General features: G+C 30.6%; 1 protein-coding gene across 4 annotated transcripts in view; it reads left to right on the top strand.

The window, feature by feature from the left end:
* The window catches only part of Stxbp5l (syntaxin binding protein 5L), a 326,234-nt gene that overhangs the window by 193,066 nt on the left and 114,287 nt on the right, over nucleotides 1–18,881 (top strand). For all 4 annotated transcript variants that reach the window (XM_076867719.2, XM_076867717.2, XM_076867718.2 and 1 more), the window contains exons 14-16: nucleotides 11,976–12,016; nucleotides 14,736–14,953; nucleotides 17,607–17,779. In XM_076867719.2, the coding sequence (XP_076723834.2) occupies nucleotides 11,976–12,016; nucleotides 14,736–14,953; nucleotides 17,607–17,779 (432 nt within the window). The remainder of the gene's footprint in view (nucleotides 1–11,975; nucleotides 12,017–14,735; nucleotides 14,954–17,606; nucleotides 17,780–18,881) is intronic.

The following is an 18,881-nucleotide window of genomic DNA, read 5'->3' as shown; positions in this document are numbered from 1 at the left end:
TGCATATGGATCTCCAATTTTCCCAGCACCATTTGTTGAAGAGGCTATCTTTTCTCCAATGCATGTTCTTGGCACCTTTGTCTAATATAAGATAATTGTAGTTGTGGGTTAGTCTCTGTGTCCTCTATTCAGTACCATTGGTCTATCAGTCTGTTTTGGTGCCAATACCATGCTATTTTTGTTACTATTGTACTGTTGTATAGTTTAAGGTCTGGTATAGTGATGCCATCTGCTTCACTCTTCCTACTAAGGATTGCTTTAGCTATTCTGGGTCTCCCATTTTGCCAGATGAATTGCTTTTTCTATTTCTGTGAGGAATGTCACATTTTAATCGGAATTGCATTAAATCTGTATAGTGCTTTTGGATGTATGGTCATTTTGATAATATTAATTCTGCATATCCAAGAGCGAGGTAGATCTTTCCATCTTTAAGGTCTTCCTTGATTTCTTTCTTTAGGGTTCTGTAATTTTCATTATATAGATCTTTCTCCTCTTTCATTGATTCCCAAGTATTTTTTTTTTTGAGGCTATTGAGAATGGGATAGTTTTCCTCATTGCCCTTTCTGAAGATTTGTCACCGATATAAGAAATGCCTTTGATTTATGGGTGTTTATTTTATATCCTGCTACTTTGCTGAATTTATTTACTAGTTCTAGAAGTTTTCTGGTGGAACTTTTAGGTCCTCTAGGTATAGAATCATATCATCAGAAAATAGTGCCAATTTGAGTTCTTCTCAAATTGGGTCTCTTATTCTTTCAAATAAATTTTGGACTGTTGTTTTTCTAGTTCCATGAAGAATTGCATTGGTATTTTGATGGGGATTGCATTGAATCTGTATATTTCTTTTGATAGTATGGCCATTTTAACCATATTAATTCTGCCTATTCATGAATGTGGGGGATTTTTTCCATCTTCTTCTGGTCTTCTTCAATTTCTTTCTTGCATTTTCTATGTTTTCCACTGCCTTTCACTTCCTTGGTTAGACTTATTCCTGTGTATTTTTTAGGTTATTGTAAGTGGAATTATTTTCCTAATTTCTTTATCAGCAGACTCATTATTTTTTTAATATTTATTTTTTAGTTGTAGTTGGACACAATATCTTTATTTTATTTTTATGTGGTTCCAAGGATTGAACCCAGAGCCTCCCACATGCTAGATTCCTCCTATCTCTACTTTCTTCAGTGTTTTTATCATACGGTGCTTAATTTTGTCAAAAGACTTTCTCACATGCTAGGTGAGTGCTCTACCGCTGAGCCTCAATCCCAGCCCCAGACTCATTGTTGACATAAGGAAAACTATTGATTTTTGTATGTTGATGTGTAACCTGCTTCTTTGCCAAATTTGTTTATTAGCTCTAGCGGTCTTTTGGTGGAGCTTTTTGGATCTTCTAAGCATAGTCATATCAGGTGTAAAAAGTGGTAATTTGACTTCTTCATTTCTTATGTTTATCTGTTTTATTTTCTTCCCTTACCTAATTGCTCTGGCTAGAATTTCTAGTATTATATTGAGTAGGATTGGTCAGAGTGGGTGTCCTTGTCTTGTTCCAAATTTTAAAGGAAATGCTTTCAGTTTTTCACCATTCACTATGAATGCTTTGAGTTTTTCATATATGTCCTTCATGGTATTGAAGCAGATTCCTCTTATCTCTACAATCTTCTTAATATATTTTTAACATGATATGCTAATATTTTATTAAAGATTTCTTTACTTGAGTTCATCAGGAATATTGGCCTATAATTTTTTTCCTTGATATCACCTTTTCTGGAGTTGATATGAGCATGACAGTGGTTTCATACAATGAATTTGTAAATGTTCCAACCCATTCCATTTTTTGGAATAATTTGAGGAGCATTAGTGTTAGGTTTTCTTTAAAGGATTGATAGAATTCAGCTGAGCATTCACCTGGTTCTGGACTTTTTTTGTTGGAAGGATTTTTATTACTTCTTCTAGATCATTGCTAATTATTGGTCTGTTTAGGTGTTCTATGTTCTCTTTATTCAATATTGGCAGATCATACGTGTCTACAAATATATCCATTTCAATTTATTAGAATATAACTTTCAACATAGTCCCTAATGATCTCCTGCATTTCTATGTTGTCTTTGATGATTTCTCCCTTTTTTATCTCTAATTTTATTAATTTGTATCTTATTTCTCTTTTGATTAATTTGGTTAAGGTCTTAGCATCTTGTTTATATTTTCAAAGAACAAACTATTTGTTTCATTGATCTTTTGTAGTTTTTTTAAAATTCTTAAATTCTCAGTATTTTTTTATTCTCAAATTCATTGATTTTGGGCTCTGATCTTAACTATTTCCTTCCTTTTACTTGTTTTGAAATTGGTTTGTTCTTCTTTTTCAATGGTCTTGAGATGCATGATTAGGTTGTTTATTTGGGATCTTTGTGATTTTCCTGTGTAGGCACTCAAAGCTGTAAACTTTCCTCTTAAAACTGCCTTCATAGTGTCCCAGAGTTTCTGAAAAGTTGTATCACTATTCTTGTTTGATAAGAATTTTTCAATTTCTTCCTGATTATTTTCTATCACTCATTCATTATTCAAAAGTGTATTTTTTAACCTCTATGTATTTATATAGTTTTTTTAGGGTCTGTGTGTACACATGCACACATTTGATTTCTAATTTCATTGATTGTGATCAGATATGATACAAACAAATCAATTATTTTATATTTGATAAGAGTTTTTTGTGGCTAAAAATATGATATATTTTAAAGAAGCTTTCTTGAGCCAATGAGAAGAAAATATATTCAACTGTTATTAGGTTAAATATTTCATAGATATCTGTTACATCCATTTGATCTATAATATTTTATGGATCCAAATAGATTTTACCAAGTTTATTTCTGGATAACCTATGTATTGGTAAGAGAAGTGAGTTGAAATCACACCATATTATTGTACTAGGGTCTGAGTCTTTAATTTGAAGAGTATCTGTTTTATGTGATTAGGTGCACCAATATTTGGGGCATTAGTTATTAATTATTAATACTGTTATATCTTCTTGTTAATTTTCCCCATGACTTATATGAAGTAACCTTCTTTGTCTCCTCCATTCTGTGTAGTGCTTGATAAAAATAAATCTAAAATTTCATACTCAGCAAAAATATCCTAATACGAAGGCAAATTTTTTCACACAAAATTTTCCTGCATATAAAGAAAGTCTGAAATGTGTGAAAGTAATTTTTTTTTGCTAGCAGAACTACACTAATTAAAAAAACACACTAAGCATGGTGCTTCAGAAAGAAGCTAATGGAACATAAGAAATGCAGAAGTAAATTGAGAAGAATGGAAAAAAGTAAATGTAGGGAAAAAAACTACATAAATATTAACTTTTAAAAATAATAGCAGTACTATGTTTTAATACATAGTATTAAATTATCTTCTAATAGTTTTTATAATGTGATATAAAAGGAAAACATATAATGATAGCAAAAAAAGGTGAGAAATGAGGAAATTGAGATAAAATCTTTAACATTCTTGCTTTATCTGGCATATTACCTAGTTTTGTGACACTGTAACAAAATTCTTAAGATAATCACCTTAAAAAGAGGAAAGATTTATTTTGACTCACAATTTCAGAGGTTTCAGTTTATAGCTACTTTGGCCCTATGTCCTTTGGGACTATAAGGCAGCAAATTAGGTTAGAAACGTGAGGTAGAACACAATTGCTCACTTCATAACCATTTGGGAAGCATTTGGGACCAGGATCTCAATATCCCCTTCAAAAGTATGCCCCCACCTTCCCGTGACTGGAAGACTTCCCACAAGTCTCCACCATTAAGGTTCCACCAACTCCCATTAGCACACAGGCTAGGGAAAAACCTTTTTAACACATGGGCCTTTGAGGGCCACCAATCCAAATCATAGCATTTGGGAAGATATGAAAGTAATAATTCAATTTTAAGATATAAATTTTGTAATATGTGCGGTAACCACTAAAAATAGCATAAGAATATATTACTTAAAGAAAATAGAATAACATTTTAAAAAGTGATTACTACTTAAATGGTAAAAAAAGTGAGAAAAAAGGAGATATAATAGGTTAGATGATTAGAATATTATTGTGGGATTAGTAGATTTAAATCCAAACATATCAATGATAAATATGATTTGATTGACCTCCAAGCCATTTGCAGGAGACAAATATGTGTATTCAGAAAATGTGAAAGTTAATGGAGTAAAAAATAATACCATTTAAACAATTGCAAGTGTTGGTATAACTTTGCTTATCTCAGATAAGATAATATGTATTAGTTTTCCATTTCTACATAACAAATCACCATGAACTTTAGCAACTTAATACCCATTTATTAGTTCACAGTTCTATAGGCACATATGGCACTGTGTGACTGAGCTCTTTGTCAAGTAACCATGAGACTGATATCAAGAGGTCAGCCAGGCTAAGCTGGCTCTAAAGGAAAATCTACTTCCAAACTCATTCTCTTTATAGGCACAATTTAGTTTCTTAGGTTTATAGGACTGAGGTCTCCATTTCCTTGCTGGCTGTTAATTATGCTATTCTTGGCTTCTAGAAATTACCTGAATTCTTTTTCACATTTCTCCTTCCATCTGGAAGCCAGCAACTATATATCTAGGGCTTCTACTGCTTTGAATATCAGACTTCCTCTGCCTTTGACCTTGAGGTCTATATTCCACAGAATTCAGGTGATATGTAAGACCCATACAGTTTGTCTCCCTTTCATAAAGCAAACATAACCTAGGGACTGATATAGTTCCTAACATATTCGTATCCCCAGAGATAATATAGAATATGTATTCTAAGAGGCAGGAATTTGGGGAAACGTCTTAGATTTCAACCTACCAAAGTAAACTTTTAAAAAGCAGTATGAATCTGTGCATGGGGCACAGGCCTGTAATCCCACCAGATCAGGAAGCTGAGACAGAAGGATTGTGAGTTCAAAGTCAGCCTCAGCAACAGTGAAGAGGCACTATCTCTAAATAAAATACAAAATAGAGCTGGAGATGTGGCTCAGGGGTTGAGTGCCCCTGAGTTCAATACCCAGGACCCCTACCCCACCAAAAAATAATCAGTGTGAAAAATAAAAAAGCGAATAAAAGTTTGATTCAATTGCAAAATAGTGAAAGGGTGAATCCACTAGAATTCTAAGGACAAAGCCTCAAAAAATACACAATGTAAGAATCGACAGAAAAGAGAAAAATACAAAACTGCAACAAATTAGGGAAAGTATTGTAAACCTTTCTCTGTTAGTGTTTTTAAAATCTGAGAAAAAATCCACAGTAATAAAGTTTTTAATGTCATAATTAATAAACCTAACCTAATATGTTTAGGATATTGCACTGTACATATGCTTATTGTCTTCAAGCACACATGGGTCATACTCCAAAATTGATTATGCTGGGCCATAATACAAGTGTGAATGTCAAGGAATTGGAATGGAACTTAGAAACAAAAAGCAAAAATATACAAAGAAAATGCATGATTTTTGGAAATCAAGTAATTTACCCCCAACTTAGGGATTGATGAAGAAATCACAATGGAAAACATTGAAATATCTCCAACTGAAAGACAGTTATATATAATATATCATTACATTTGGATGCATTTAAGACAATGTTTAGAGATAAACTTATAACCATAATGGTATATGTAATTGTATGTGTTAATAATTAAAATTGAATTATTATCTATCTCAAGTTAAAAGTGGCAAGTAATAAAACATGTAAAAATAAAAATAACAGCATTAAGAACAGAAGTCAATGAAATAGAAATCAAATGTAAAATAACAAGGATCAACAGTGTTAAAATTGGTTTATGAAAGTAAATAATAAAGTTAATAAAGACTTTGTTAGGTTGAGAAAAAAGAATAGAAGAAATAAACTATTAATTTCAGGAATAAAAAAGAGTGTATCACTAAAGTCACAACATCAGTTGAAACAAAAGAGTGTATTTATGACCAACATACTAGTCGAATTTAAGAGATAAAATACTTAAAGGAGATAAAACTGGTACTAGAAGAAATATAAAATTGAAATAATAGCTCTATTAAAGTAATTGAATTAAAATGTAAAAATTTCCATAAGAACACTTCTGGAGCCAAGTATTTTTGCTGGGGAATGCATTTGCATATTTAGGGGAAAAATTATCAATCATTCATGAAATCTTCCAGAGAATCTAAAAAAGGGAACATTTCCCAACTCTTTTCTACAAGGTTATCAGATGATTGATGCCAAAACCTGGTAAAAGACATCACATAAAAGGAAATTTGTTGGCAATTTCTTTCATGAGTATAAATATAAATCCTAAATGTTAGGCAATAGAATTTATTGATATATAAAAAGGGTAATATTTCAGAATCAAGTTTGCTTTATTCTAGGAATGACAGGCTTATTTAATGTTGAGAAAATCAATCAATATACCTCACCATATGGAGTAAGTAAATTTGAGAAATTCATCATATAATGAGAATTAGATAAAAGAAAAATAGTATCTATTCATGGTAAAACCACTCAACAAACTCGGAATAGAAGGAAATTCTGTAGTCTCAAAAAGAGGAAATGAACAAATTCCTAACCACATACATGTTACCAGATTGAGTCATGAAAAAATAGAATGCCTGAACAGACTTAAATGACTATTAAGGTGGAAACAGTAATTAAAATTCTTTCATCTTAAAAAAAAATAAGAACCTGATAGCATTACTGCTTTATTCTACAAAGCATTTAAAGAACTATTTCCAATTCTTCTGAAACTATTTTTAAAAATTGGATAAAATTTTGCCATCCTCTTTTTATTAGATCAGAATTACTCTGAGGCCAAAACCATCTAGGGACACACAATGAAAGCTGTAGACCAATATCCTTGATGAACATAGATAAAATTTTTTTTTCAATGAAATACTAAAATCCAATAGCATGTTGAGAAGATTATTTACTGTGATCTAATGGAATTCAATTAGGAATGCAAGGATGGTTCAGCATACACAAATCAGTAAATATACCACATCAACATAGTAAAGGACAAAACCCATGTGATGATCTCAATCGATGCAAAAAAAGTATATAATTCAACATCCCTTCATGATAAAAATGCTGAACACATTATGTATTCGTTATGAAAGGAATATACATCCACATAATGGACCCCATATATAAATAAGTCAACAGTTAAAATACTGAATGGGGGAAAACCAGAAAGATTTCTCTGTAAGATCTGGAATGACACAAGGATTCCCACTTTTATCTCTGCTATTCAAAATGGTAATTATGACAGTTGTAGCCAGAAAAGTCAAGAGAAAGAATAAAGGGCATCCAAATTGGAAAAGTTACATTGTTGCTTTAAAAATGATATGGTCTTATGTCAAGAAAACTTTTAGAACTCCACCGAGAAATGATCAGAATAAATGAATTCAGCAAAGTTTCAGGATATACAATCAACATACAAAAATCAGTAGTGTTGATATATGCCTATGGCAGAGTATCTGAAATTGATATCAAGAAAGCAGTACCATGTACAGTAGACAAAAAAACAAAATACCTAAGAATAAACTTAACCAGAGGTAAAAGAGCTATATAATGAAAAGTACAAAATATTGATTAAAGGAATTGAAGAAGACACCAAAAATGGAAAGTCACCCTATATTCATGGATTGGAAGAATCAATATTATTAAATTATTCATGCTACACAAAGCAATCTATAGAGTCAATGTATGCAATCCCTACCAAAACACCAATAACATTTTTTGTACAACTAGAAAAAAAATTCTAAAATATATATGGGGCTGCAGTTGTGGCTCATCGGTAGAGTGCTCACCTTGCACGTGCGAGACCCTGGGTTCAATCCTCAGCACCACATAAAAATAAATAAATGAAATAAAGATATTGGGTCCAACTACAACTAAAAATAAATATTAAAAAAAATTAAAATATATAGGGACTGGGGATATAGCTCAGTTGGTAGAGTGCTTGCTTCATATATGGAACACCAATAACAACAGAAAAACCTCCACATGACCAAAACAATATAAGCAAAACACAAAGCAGGAGAAGTTATTTTACCTACCTTCAAAATATACTACAAAGCTACGATAATCAAAACTGCACACTGGGTGGCATAAACAACAAACACACAAACCAATGGAACAGAATAGAAAGCCCAGAAATAAACTGGCATATCTATAGTCAATTGATTTTCAACAAAGAGGCTAAAAACATGCACTGGATAAAGAATAGTCTTTTCAATAAATCATATTGAGAAGAGTAGATAACTACATGCAGAAGAATGAAATGAGATCTTCTCAAAAAATCAAGTCAAAATGAGTCATAAATCAAATTGTAAGATTTGAAACTAATAGAAGGAAAATATAGAAAATTCTTCAGGACATTGGAATGGATAGAATTTTTTCTCAAACAAGATACAAAAAACATAGGAAACAAAAATAAATGAGATTATATCAAAGTAACAAACTTCTATATAGCAAAAGAAAAAAATCAAAAAAATGAAAGGACAACCTAGAGAAGAGGACAAAATTTTATAAACTATAAATTCCACAAGTGGTTGATATTTAAAATATATAAGGAATTTGGGGGGCTGGGGATATGGCTCAAGTAGTAGCGTGCTCACCTGGCATGCGTGAGGCACTGGGTTCGATCCTCAGCACCACATAAAAATAAAATAAAGATATTGTGTCTACCTAAAAGCTAAAAAAATAAATATTTTTTAAAAAATATGTAAGAAATTTCAAAAACTCAATAGCAAAAAAGCAAATAGCCTGATTTAAAAATGGAAATAGACATAAACAGACATTTCTCAAAGAAGACATTCAAATGGTCAAGATATATATGAAAAAATATTCAATATATTAGCCATCATGGAAATACAAATCAAAATCACAATATCTCACTCCGGTATGAATGGCTATTATTGAAAAGACAAAGGATAACAAGTATGGCAAGGATGTAGTGAAAAGAGAACCTTGCACACTATTTGTGGGAATATAAATGAATATATCCATTATGGAAAACACTATGGAAGTGCCTCAAAAATTTAAAAATAGACTATCAAATAATCCAGAAATCCCCTTACATGGTACATATCCAAGGAAATGAAATCAGTATGTTGAAACAACATCTGCACACCTGTGAGCATTGTTGCAGTATTCATAGTCACTAAGAAATAGAAAAACAATCTAAATGTTCATTACCTGATGATTGGATAAAGAAAATGTGGTACATATATCCTTAAAAATTATGAATTCTTGTTATTTGTGACAATATGGTTAGAACTAGAGATCATATGATAAGTGAGATAAACTGTGCACATAAAAACAGTATTACATGTTCTCATTCAATGTGGAATATTTTTAAAAAGCTGATCTCCTGGAAGTTGGGAGTAGATGGTGGTTACCAGAGGTTGAGAAGAGAATATTGGAGGAAAAGGTACTTGATAAATGGGTACCAATTTACTGTGTGGAAGAAAAAGTTTTAGTATGCTATTGCACAGTAGGATGACTACAGAGAATGGTAAAATACCATATAAAACACAAAGATGGAAGAAAGTCTTTTCAATATTTTTCCCATGAAGAAATGATATTTGAAGACATAGATATATTTACCTGATTTAAACATTATAAAATGTATAATTGTATGAGAACATCACAAAGTAACCCATAAAAATTTATCAGTTAAAAAATAAATTTAATGAATAGGTTTTAAAAACACAATGATAAATTAGAAAAGAACAAGTTTTTGAAAGCTCATACATTGCTAGTGAGAATGTAAAATGGTACATCTTCTACAGAAAACATTTTGACATCTCCTCAAAAAGTGAAATTGAATTCCCATGTTGACCCAGCAACTCCACTTTTAGGTATATATTCATAATATAGATGCTTCTTAACTTATCATGGAAAGGTATCCTAATAAACCCATCATAAATTGAAAATATTATAAATCAAAAATGCATTTATTAAACCTGACGTACTAAACAGTACAGAAGAGAGTGTTGGTTGTTTATTCTCTTGATTGAGTAGCTGACTGGGAACTGCAGTTAGCTGCCATTGCTCAGCAATGGGAAAGAGTATTTTATCACTAGCCCATGAAAAGATCAAAATTAAAAATTTAATGTATGATTTCTATGAAGTGCATGTCACCTTTGAGCCACTGTAAAGTCAAAAAAAATTAAATCAGGGACCATGTGTAATTGAAAGTAGTTTTTTAAGCCAAAATTTGTATGTGAATGTTCACAGTAGCTGTAACTAGTGGTCAAAAGGTGGAAACAATACAAATGCCCATCAACTGGTGAATGGATAAACAAAATGCATATATATGCATATATTCATATGCAATGAATATAATTCAGATATAAAAAGGAATGAACTTTGAATTCATGCTGAAATATGCATGAACTTTGAAAACATTTTTACTAAGAAACCATATACAAAAAGTCACATAATGTATATGAAATAACAAAAATAGACAAATCCTTAGAGATAGTAAGTACTTCATTTAGTTTGCATATTAATATTTTAGTATTGGGACTTGAACCCAGGGTCTCATATGAGAGGTAGCTACTCTGTCACTTAACCCTATCACAGCTCTTTTTATTTTATTTTGAGATGGTAATGCTAAGCTGTCCAGGTGGTTCTTAAACTCCTAATCCTCCTGCCACAGCTTCCTTCCCACTAATAGGGATTACAGGCATGCACCATGATACCTGGCACTTTGCTAATATTTTGTTGACAATTTTTATGCCTATGTTTTTTTTTCACATTACCTTTATTTTGTTTGTCTATTTTTATATGGTACCGGGGATCGAACTCAATGCCTCATGCATGCTAGGCAAGTGTTCTGCCACTGAGCCACAACTCTGTCCCCTTTTATGCCTATGTTTATGAGGGATATTGGTGTTTAATTTTCTTTTCTTGTAAATATTTTCCCCTGGTTTTAGTTTGAGGATAATGCTGATTTCATTGAATGAACTAGAAAGTATTCTATACTTTAAAATGGTACATCTCCTGTTTTGTAAATGAGTTTTTCAAAAATTGTGATGGTCATCATTATCCAAAGTACATGTATGAAGACATGAATTGGTGTGAGTATACTTGGTATAAACCAGAATATGAAAAATTGTGTTCTATATGTGTAATATGAATTATAATATATTCCATTGTCAATTAAATTTTTAAAAATTAATTAAAAAAGCAATACAATAATTTTTTAAATTTTCTTTCAGTTATACATGACAGTAGAATGTATTTTGACATATTATACATACATGGAATGTAACTTCTCATTTTTGTGGTTGTACATGATGTGGATTTACACTGGTCATGTATTCATATATGAATATAGGAAAGTTATGTCCTATTCATTCTACTGTTTTTCCCATTCCCCCTCCCTTTCCCAAACTTCTCCTTTTCCAACTGGGTGAACCTCCTCCGTCCCTGGACCCCACCACCTATTTTGAGTCAGCATCCTTATATCAGAGATGATATTAGGCCTTTGGTGTTTGGGGATTGACTTAAAGCTGGGAATCTATGAGGTTAATGAATTTTTACAGAATTGACATTACATTATTTATTAATGAGTCATGACTCAATTTTAAATAGGCTTAGTGATTTGTTTTTATATTTCGCTAATTTCAAAATTATCTGTTATCTTTTTCATTGAATAGAAGCAATTTTACTTAAGAATACCATTCATTTTCCATAGGCCATTTTAAACTGCTATCACATATAAAGTCTTACAGTAAAATCTAAGGAATTGTTCTTTGTTCAACATTTAGATTTTGGTGTATTAGTTAAAAAATAAACTATTGTTTTGAGTTTAGAAATGATTGATTGATTTTCATTGATTTTCATTAGAATTGTATTTTAAAATAAAAAAATTAATAGCAATAACTCAAATTTTTATACATTTGGAGCGATGATGATTTTTTTATGTGGTGTACTTTAATTAATACTATTTTTTTATCTAGTCATGCAGATGGATCAATAAAATTTTGGGATGCTTCTGCAAGTAAGTTTTAAGTTTATACCTATATAATCGAAAACACTTGGTTAATATTTACTTGTAGCATTCACCACTTTTTAGTTTGGACAGTTAACATTTAAGTAATATTTTTAGCCTAAATGTATGGCTGTTACAAAGATTTATTTCCTATATTGTTAGATCATTTAAAATTATATATATAGTGCTCTTTTCTATAATAGAGATCAAATAAGACTAAGTCACTCTGTCAGCAATCTATTTTATTTACAAAGGGCATAGTGCACCAGAAAATAATATCAAACTTTTGTCACATTAACTGTATTGAAGGAATTTCCTTTGCCTCCGTGGTTGTATGGTCTTGGACAAGTGCTTTTATCCCTCTAGCCTTGACTTTTCATTTGCACTCATTTACTAAGTCCTGTGGAAATAAAAATAAATTATTTGATAATAATAAAAATTTTTTATAAATTCTTGAAATTGTGTAATTTAGAAATAAATAAAGTATTATGCTCAATGTTGAAGGACATGCAAATATCCTTAATTCTTCAATATGCCCATTTTCTTTAGAAAATTTACACTCCTAAGAAAAGACAAATGCATATACATAAATCAAGGCAAAACAAATAAGAATTGTAAATGTAGTACAACCCAAATTCTATTTTTTATCAGAAATAGCAGAGTAACTCGGACCTAGTAGATCCAGGAACTACATTTTAATGGAGTAACAATTGATATGAATTTTTGAAAGACAATTAAGATTTTAATAGGAATAGAATGAGATGAATAAATTGATAATGATTCTAAGTTCCTGAGCATGTGTGATTCAGGAAAATGTAGTTAACTCTAGGAAATAAGGAATATGAAAGGTTTTGAGGCCTGAATTTTGCAGTAACACCTGAAAATCCAAATTTCCAGCTGATAGAACAAACAGAAATGGAAACTAATGAAAAAGCAGCATGAAAGTTATATTTGAAGCTATAGAAATGAAGAGCCTTTGAGGCAGACTATAATAAACAGAAAAAAGCAAAGGACAAAGTTGATTCTTGATTCTCTTATCCACATGGTTGAGTCCTGCAGCAATCAAGCAAACCATCAGCATTAGAAAAAGATTAAAAGATCTAAAGCCTTGGATTCTGAGCCTCTTTCTGACTTCTCACAATAAAGAGCAAGTGATTTAAGTGAATCTCAAAAGGGCAACAAATTTTCTTTTGAAGAATCTTTTCATGCAAATCTGAGTTTATTCCTGGAACAAAATTAATGCATAGTCATTCCTTAGCTTCTAAAATGAAAGAGGACCCTTTAACTCTGCAGCTATTAGAAGGCATAGCACCCCTTAGCATGCATAATAATGTTAAGAAGTTAGTTTTAATAAAACACTATTTTTATTATATCCATTGCCAATTTAGAAACTATTTTAGTTTTATATTGTTTAAAGAGATCATTTACAGAATAATGTAAAAAGAAAAATAATCTGACATGCTGTATAAGTTTCATCCAGATTTCCCAAATTTCAGTTTGTCCTACATGTTTCCCCACCCCAGTCAATTTTACTTTCTTTCCCTTTTCCCCTCCTTCTCTCCCTCTCCTTTTCTTCTTCTTCTTTTTCATTCTCCTACCATTCTGTCACACTGATACACACATATACAAACAAAAGATGCACATATAATATGTATCTAGCTTTTTTAAACCATTTGAGAGTAAACACCATGTTCTTCTAATGCTACATACCTAAATACACAAATAAGGGTTTTATCTTCTGTAACCTAAATAGAGTTATCAAAACCAGACTACTTCTGATACAAAGCTATTATCTCATAATCTTCAGATCTTATTAAACTTTTGCCAATTTTCCAAATAATATCCTTTATAAAAAAAGAAATTCTAGGATAGTATTTAGTTATTTAGTATTTAGTTAGGATAGTATTTAGTTATCAATATGTATTAAGTCTTTATTTCATGACATTGATATTTTTTAGTTCAGGACAGTTACAAAAGAAGAATCACCTTCAATTTGGTTTTGACTAATGCTTCTGATGATTAAATTTAGATTGAGCACTTTGGGCAAAATTCTTGATTTTTTGAGATTTTTGTCAGAAAACAATTGTAACTTCAGATGGGTTATCATGTTCTCAAATGGAAAAATATTTCCCCCAAAATATTCTTGAAAACAATTCCCAAATCCAAAGCTTATGAGATAACATTTTATCCTTTTTTGATGCAGAGTCATTCAGAAGAACTCTTTCTTAAAATAATTACAGATTCTTTGATTTCCAAATATTGCTGGCTGGTAAATTACAGTGTTTCTCATCCAGCAGAAGTAACTTTTTATTTTATTTTATTTTATTTTTTGAGTGCAAGTGCGTTAAACACTTTGGGTAGCATCAATCATTTATCTAGCAATCAAAAGGGGATATTATGAAAAAAGATTGATGAATCTCCTGTAGAAAAGAATTATATTCAGTATTTCCATTGTAAAATTTCTTTACCACACTTTCAGTCAAGAAGGATAAAAAATACCTATGTTGTAGAACTTTTCTTGGTAAATATATATTGCTTGATAGATGGTGATGCTCAAAGAATGTTCCCCCTTCCCCCATGGTCTCCTTCCCAGTACTATAGTGATATGAGATCATTACATTGAATGTAATGTAATTTTCCTTACTTGGGTTTTTTGTGGTCTAATAAATATTGAATAAGCTTTAACAATATCCTAATTAGAAAGTAACTGTGTTTCAATGTCTTGCAGTAACTCTGCAGATGTTGTACAAGCTAAAAACTTCAAAAGTCTTTGAAAAACAGAAGGCAGGAGAAGGCAAACAAACATGTGAAATTGTAGAGGAAGATCCATATGCCATTCAGATGATTTACTGGTGTCCAGAGAGCAGAATATTTTGTGTATCAGGAGTCTCTGCCTATGTCATAATTTATAAATTCAGCAGACATGAAATTACAACAGAAATAGTGGTAAGTTATTATTTAAAGTTTAACTTTTGCACTTGCAATTGTTAAAAGAAAGCAACTATCAGATTTGGGCTACTTCTTGGTATGGTTTTAAGCCATCAAGAGTGTATAGTATGTGGGGCTAGGGTCATGGCTCAGCCATAGAGTGCTCGCCTAGCATGTACAAGGCCCTAGGTTTATTCCTTAGCACCACATAAAAGTAAATATATAAAATGAAGGTATTGAGTCCAACTACAACTAAAAGATAAATATTTTTAAAAGTGTGTATAGCATGTGACCACTAATATAATTCATAATGTAATTCAGAATTCAGAATTTTATTACTTAATATAACATGGCTTAGTTTAAAATTATAGAACAGTTCTCTATCAAAATTTAATTACTTTCTTTCTGTGTCAAAATGAGCTTAGTATTTTAAGCTAATCTTGCTATTAAAAATCATATGGTTCTCATTTTCCTCAATGATTTCTCTAATTGCTGTTATAAATATATAAAATGTAGTATGCTGATTTTAAATTCTTTGGGTATATCCAAGGAGTGAGATAACTGGGTCAAATGGTGGTTCCATTCCAAGTTTTCTGCGGAATCTCCATCCTGCTTTCCAAAGTATTATACTAGTTTGCAGTCTCATAAGCAATATATAAGTGTACCCTTTTCCCCACATTCTCACCAACATTTATTGTTACTTGTATTCTTGTTACTTGTATAATTGCCATTCTGACTAGAGTGAGATGGAATCCCAGTATGGCTTTAATTTGTATTTCTCAAATTGCTATAGATGTTGAACATGTCTTCATATATTTGTTCTTTTCAGAAGTGTCTGTTTAGTTCCTTTGCCCATTTATTTATTGGGTTATTTGGTTTTAGAGCTCTTTATATAACCTGGATATTAATGTTCTATCTGAGGAGCAAGTGGCATAGATTTTCAGCCATTCTGTAGGCTCTCTACAGACTCTTGATTGCTTCCATGTGTGAAGAAGCTTTTTAGTTTGATACCATTCTGTTTATTGAGTTTTGGTCTTACTTTTTGAACTTTTGGAGTCTTGTTGAGGAATTTTTAAACCAAGGAAATATTGTAGTTATTTTATTATGAGGCTCTGATGAGATAAATTAAATCTAATTTAAGATACCTCTAGATAATAGACCTAGTCTGCTTTACCATTTTACCAGAAAATGAAGATTTATTTACTCTAAGTATAAGTATTCTAACTCAATAGCTAAAATTAATATCACTTTTTAATATTATATTAAAATCCTGAGCTTTAAATCATACATACCTATGTTTTACTTCTAGCTTTACCATTGAATACCTATGTGTCACTGCCACTTACAAGGCTGTAGGCAGTACTAGAATCTGAGTACAATTCACTTTTATTTCCTACATAATTTTCTGTGTAAATAAAATGGAAAATAAATATGAACTGGAAGTACTAATAGCAATTTCATAGGGCTTTTTTTATATAAAAATATTAGTAGCATTTAAGTACTCAATGATCAATAATTATTATTTTCATCACTATTGGATTTTTTGTAGTTTAAGATATTAACAGTCACCTTAGTAAGATTGCTATATTATCATTATCATACCTCATATTATCATTTTTGTGTTTTCAATCTCAAGAATGTACATTTTAACATTATATATTTGTTATAAAATCAATTGTTTTTTTGAGGTGCTAGGGATTATATCAGGGTCTCATACTTACTAGGCAAACACTCTACCACTAAGCTTCATCTCTAACCCTTAATATCAGTTTTAATTAAAGCATTTAATGCAATCATAAGTACTATTTTAAAATAATTTAGTTTTTAAAAATGTTTTTTGATTACCTATAAAAATCATCATTATGTAATTAGGCTCAAGCTAATGAAATTAAACAAGTAAAAGCTATAGTATGAAACAAATATATGAAACAAATATAAAAAATGTGGAATAGGGGTGGGAGGGAAAGGGAGAGAGAAGGGGAATAGCAAGGATAGTGGAAGGAGACAGTCATCATTATACAAAATTCATGTATGAAGTTGTACATTTGGTGTCAACATACTTTATATACAAACAGAGATTTGATAAATTGTGGTATAAAGGTGTATTAAGAATTGTAATGCAAAAATATTATGAATGTAATGCATTCCACTATTGTCATGTTGGTACGAAATAAATAAATAAATGTTTAAAATTTTTTTAAAAATGTGGAATTTTTTTTGGAAAACTTTTACTGAATTAGAGACAAAATGAAAGGAAAGTTTTTTAAACTAAAAGTTTTGTACAAATAATATGAACCCATACACACAAATGTACATACAGTTTAATTTCTTTCATTGGACTAATCATGATGGCTTTCTCATTTATTGTTCATATATTGAAATGCAGTTTATAGTTTATCTTAAGAAATATTTATTATAGAAAAACTTTATCTCCACTGTCAGGGTATTTTTCTTATAATTCTGGAGGATAAAAATTACTTTTCCGTGACTGTCATTGAGTTTTCCATATAATCCACTACTTAATTCAGTTTGAGATACCTGTCAACTCTACTGTAAGTTGAAATTGAACATATTAATCTGAAAAATAGTAAATAAATACTAACAGCTATCAAATATATTAATGTGATTATTATTATGATGTAGGTTAAACTAAAACTTGATTTTTATTAAGTCATTAGAGGTACGACTTCAGTATGATGTGGAAGATATTATTACTCCTGAACCAGAAACAAGTCCTCCATTTCCAGATCTCTCAACCCAGCTTCCTCCTTCAAGGAGTCTTTCAGGGAGCACTAACACCGTGGCTAGCGAAGGAGTCACAAAGGACAGTATCCCATGCCTCAAGTAAGAGTTTTAAATTGTAAGGGTTTAAAATTTTTAATTTTAACAGTACTTTACATATAAATCATATAATTCTTGAAAACTGTGGCGAATAAATTCACTGTTCTCTCTTAAGTTGTTGTCAAGTGATTTTCAATCCACCAAAGGGTACCCTGGTCTCTTCTTTAACATCCATGAAAAGGGCAAAGTATTTTCATCCTTCATTTACTTATTTATACATTTCTGTATATACCAGAAAGATCCTAAGGAAAACATGGCTTTGATGGAATAGGAAGTTTGGCATGGCAAAAATTGTACACTTGCTTGGTATTTTTCAGTTGCAAAAATAAGTTTATGAATTTTTTAACCTTATTAGAATAAAAAGAAAACCAAGTTTACTATTTACTCTTAGAAAATGTATTATAAAATGTCTCTCATGATTGCTACCATATTGTATAATATTTCTTTTCTATAACTGTTGCTATTATTCAATATATTTTAACAAAGTTTAGCATCATTATCAAAAAAACCTAGTTAATAAATCCTACAATAATATTTATCTTAATTGTTGCACTTTTTAGTATAAGGTATAAAGTATTACAGGTATAAAGGAATCATAAAGGACAATATCCCATGACTTAAGTATTACTGCTTCTCTACTGTCAAAACAAATGTTTCTAGTGTTAATTGAATGAAGAATTAAGCCAAAATAAGGAATTTCTCTAAGCCCCATATGAAAATATACATGTCTTTTCATTGAAAAACTTTAGATATCTAGTTTCCTCATTTCTTACGAAAACAGAAAATTTAGAGATAAGATTTTAGGAACAAATTCTATGCAATTAGTAGTAATTCTTAATTTTTCTCCCCAAATTTTTCTTATGAAGTTAAAAAAAAACTAATGAGTGGGAGGACAAAAAACTTTCATAATGTTATGAATTTATATATTTAATTTTCCCTTTATATCACTTTGCTTATTTGATTTCTTTTAAAATTAAAACTGGAAAGAGAACACAAAAGTACAAGAAAGCACTGTAGATCTATTTGTTAAATTAGAAGATTTTCATGAAAGCATGAGTCTTTTAATTTCCAAAACCTTTTTTCTTTAAAGTTAAATAATTTTTTC

Source organism: Callospermophilus lateralis, chromosome 10, assembly GCF_048772815.1.
Source record: "Callospermophilus lateralis isolate mCalLat2 chromosome 10, mCalLat2.hap1, whole genome shotgun sequence".
Taxonomy (NCBI): domain Eukaryota; kingdom Metazoa; phylum Chordata; class Mammalia; order Rodentia; family Sciuridae; genus Callospermophilus; species Callospermophilus lateralis.
Note: the sequence above shows the minus strand (reverse complement) of the source record. Positions and strands in the feature narration are given on the sequence as shown.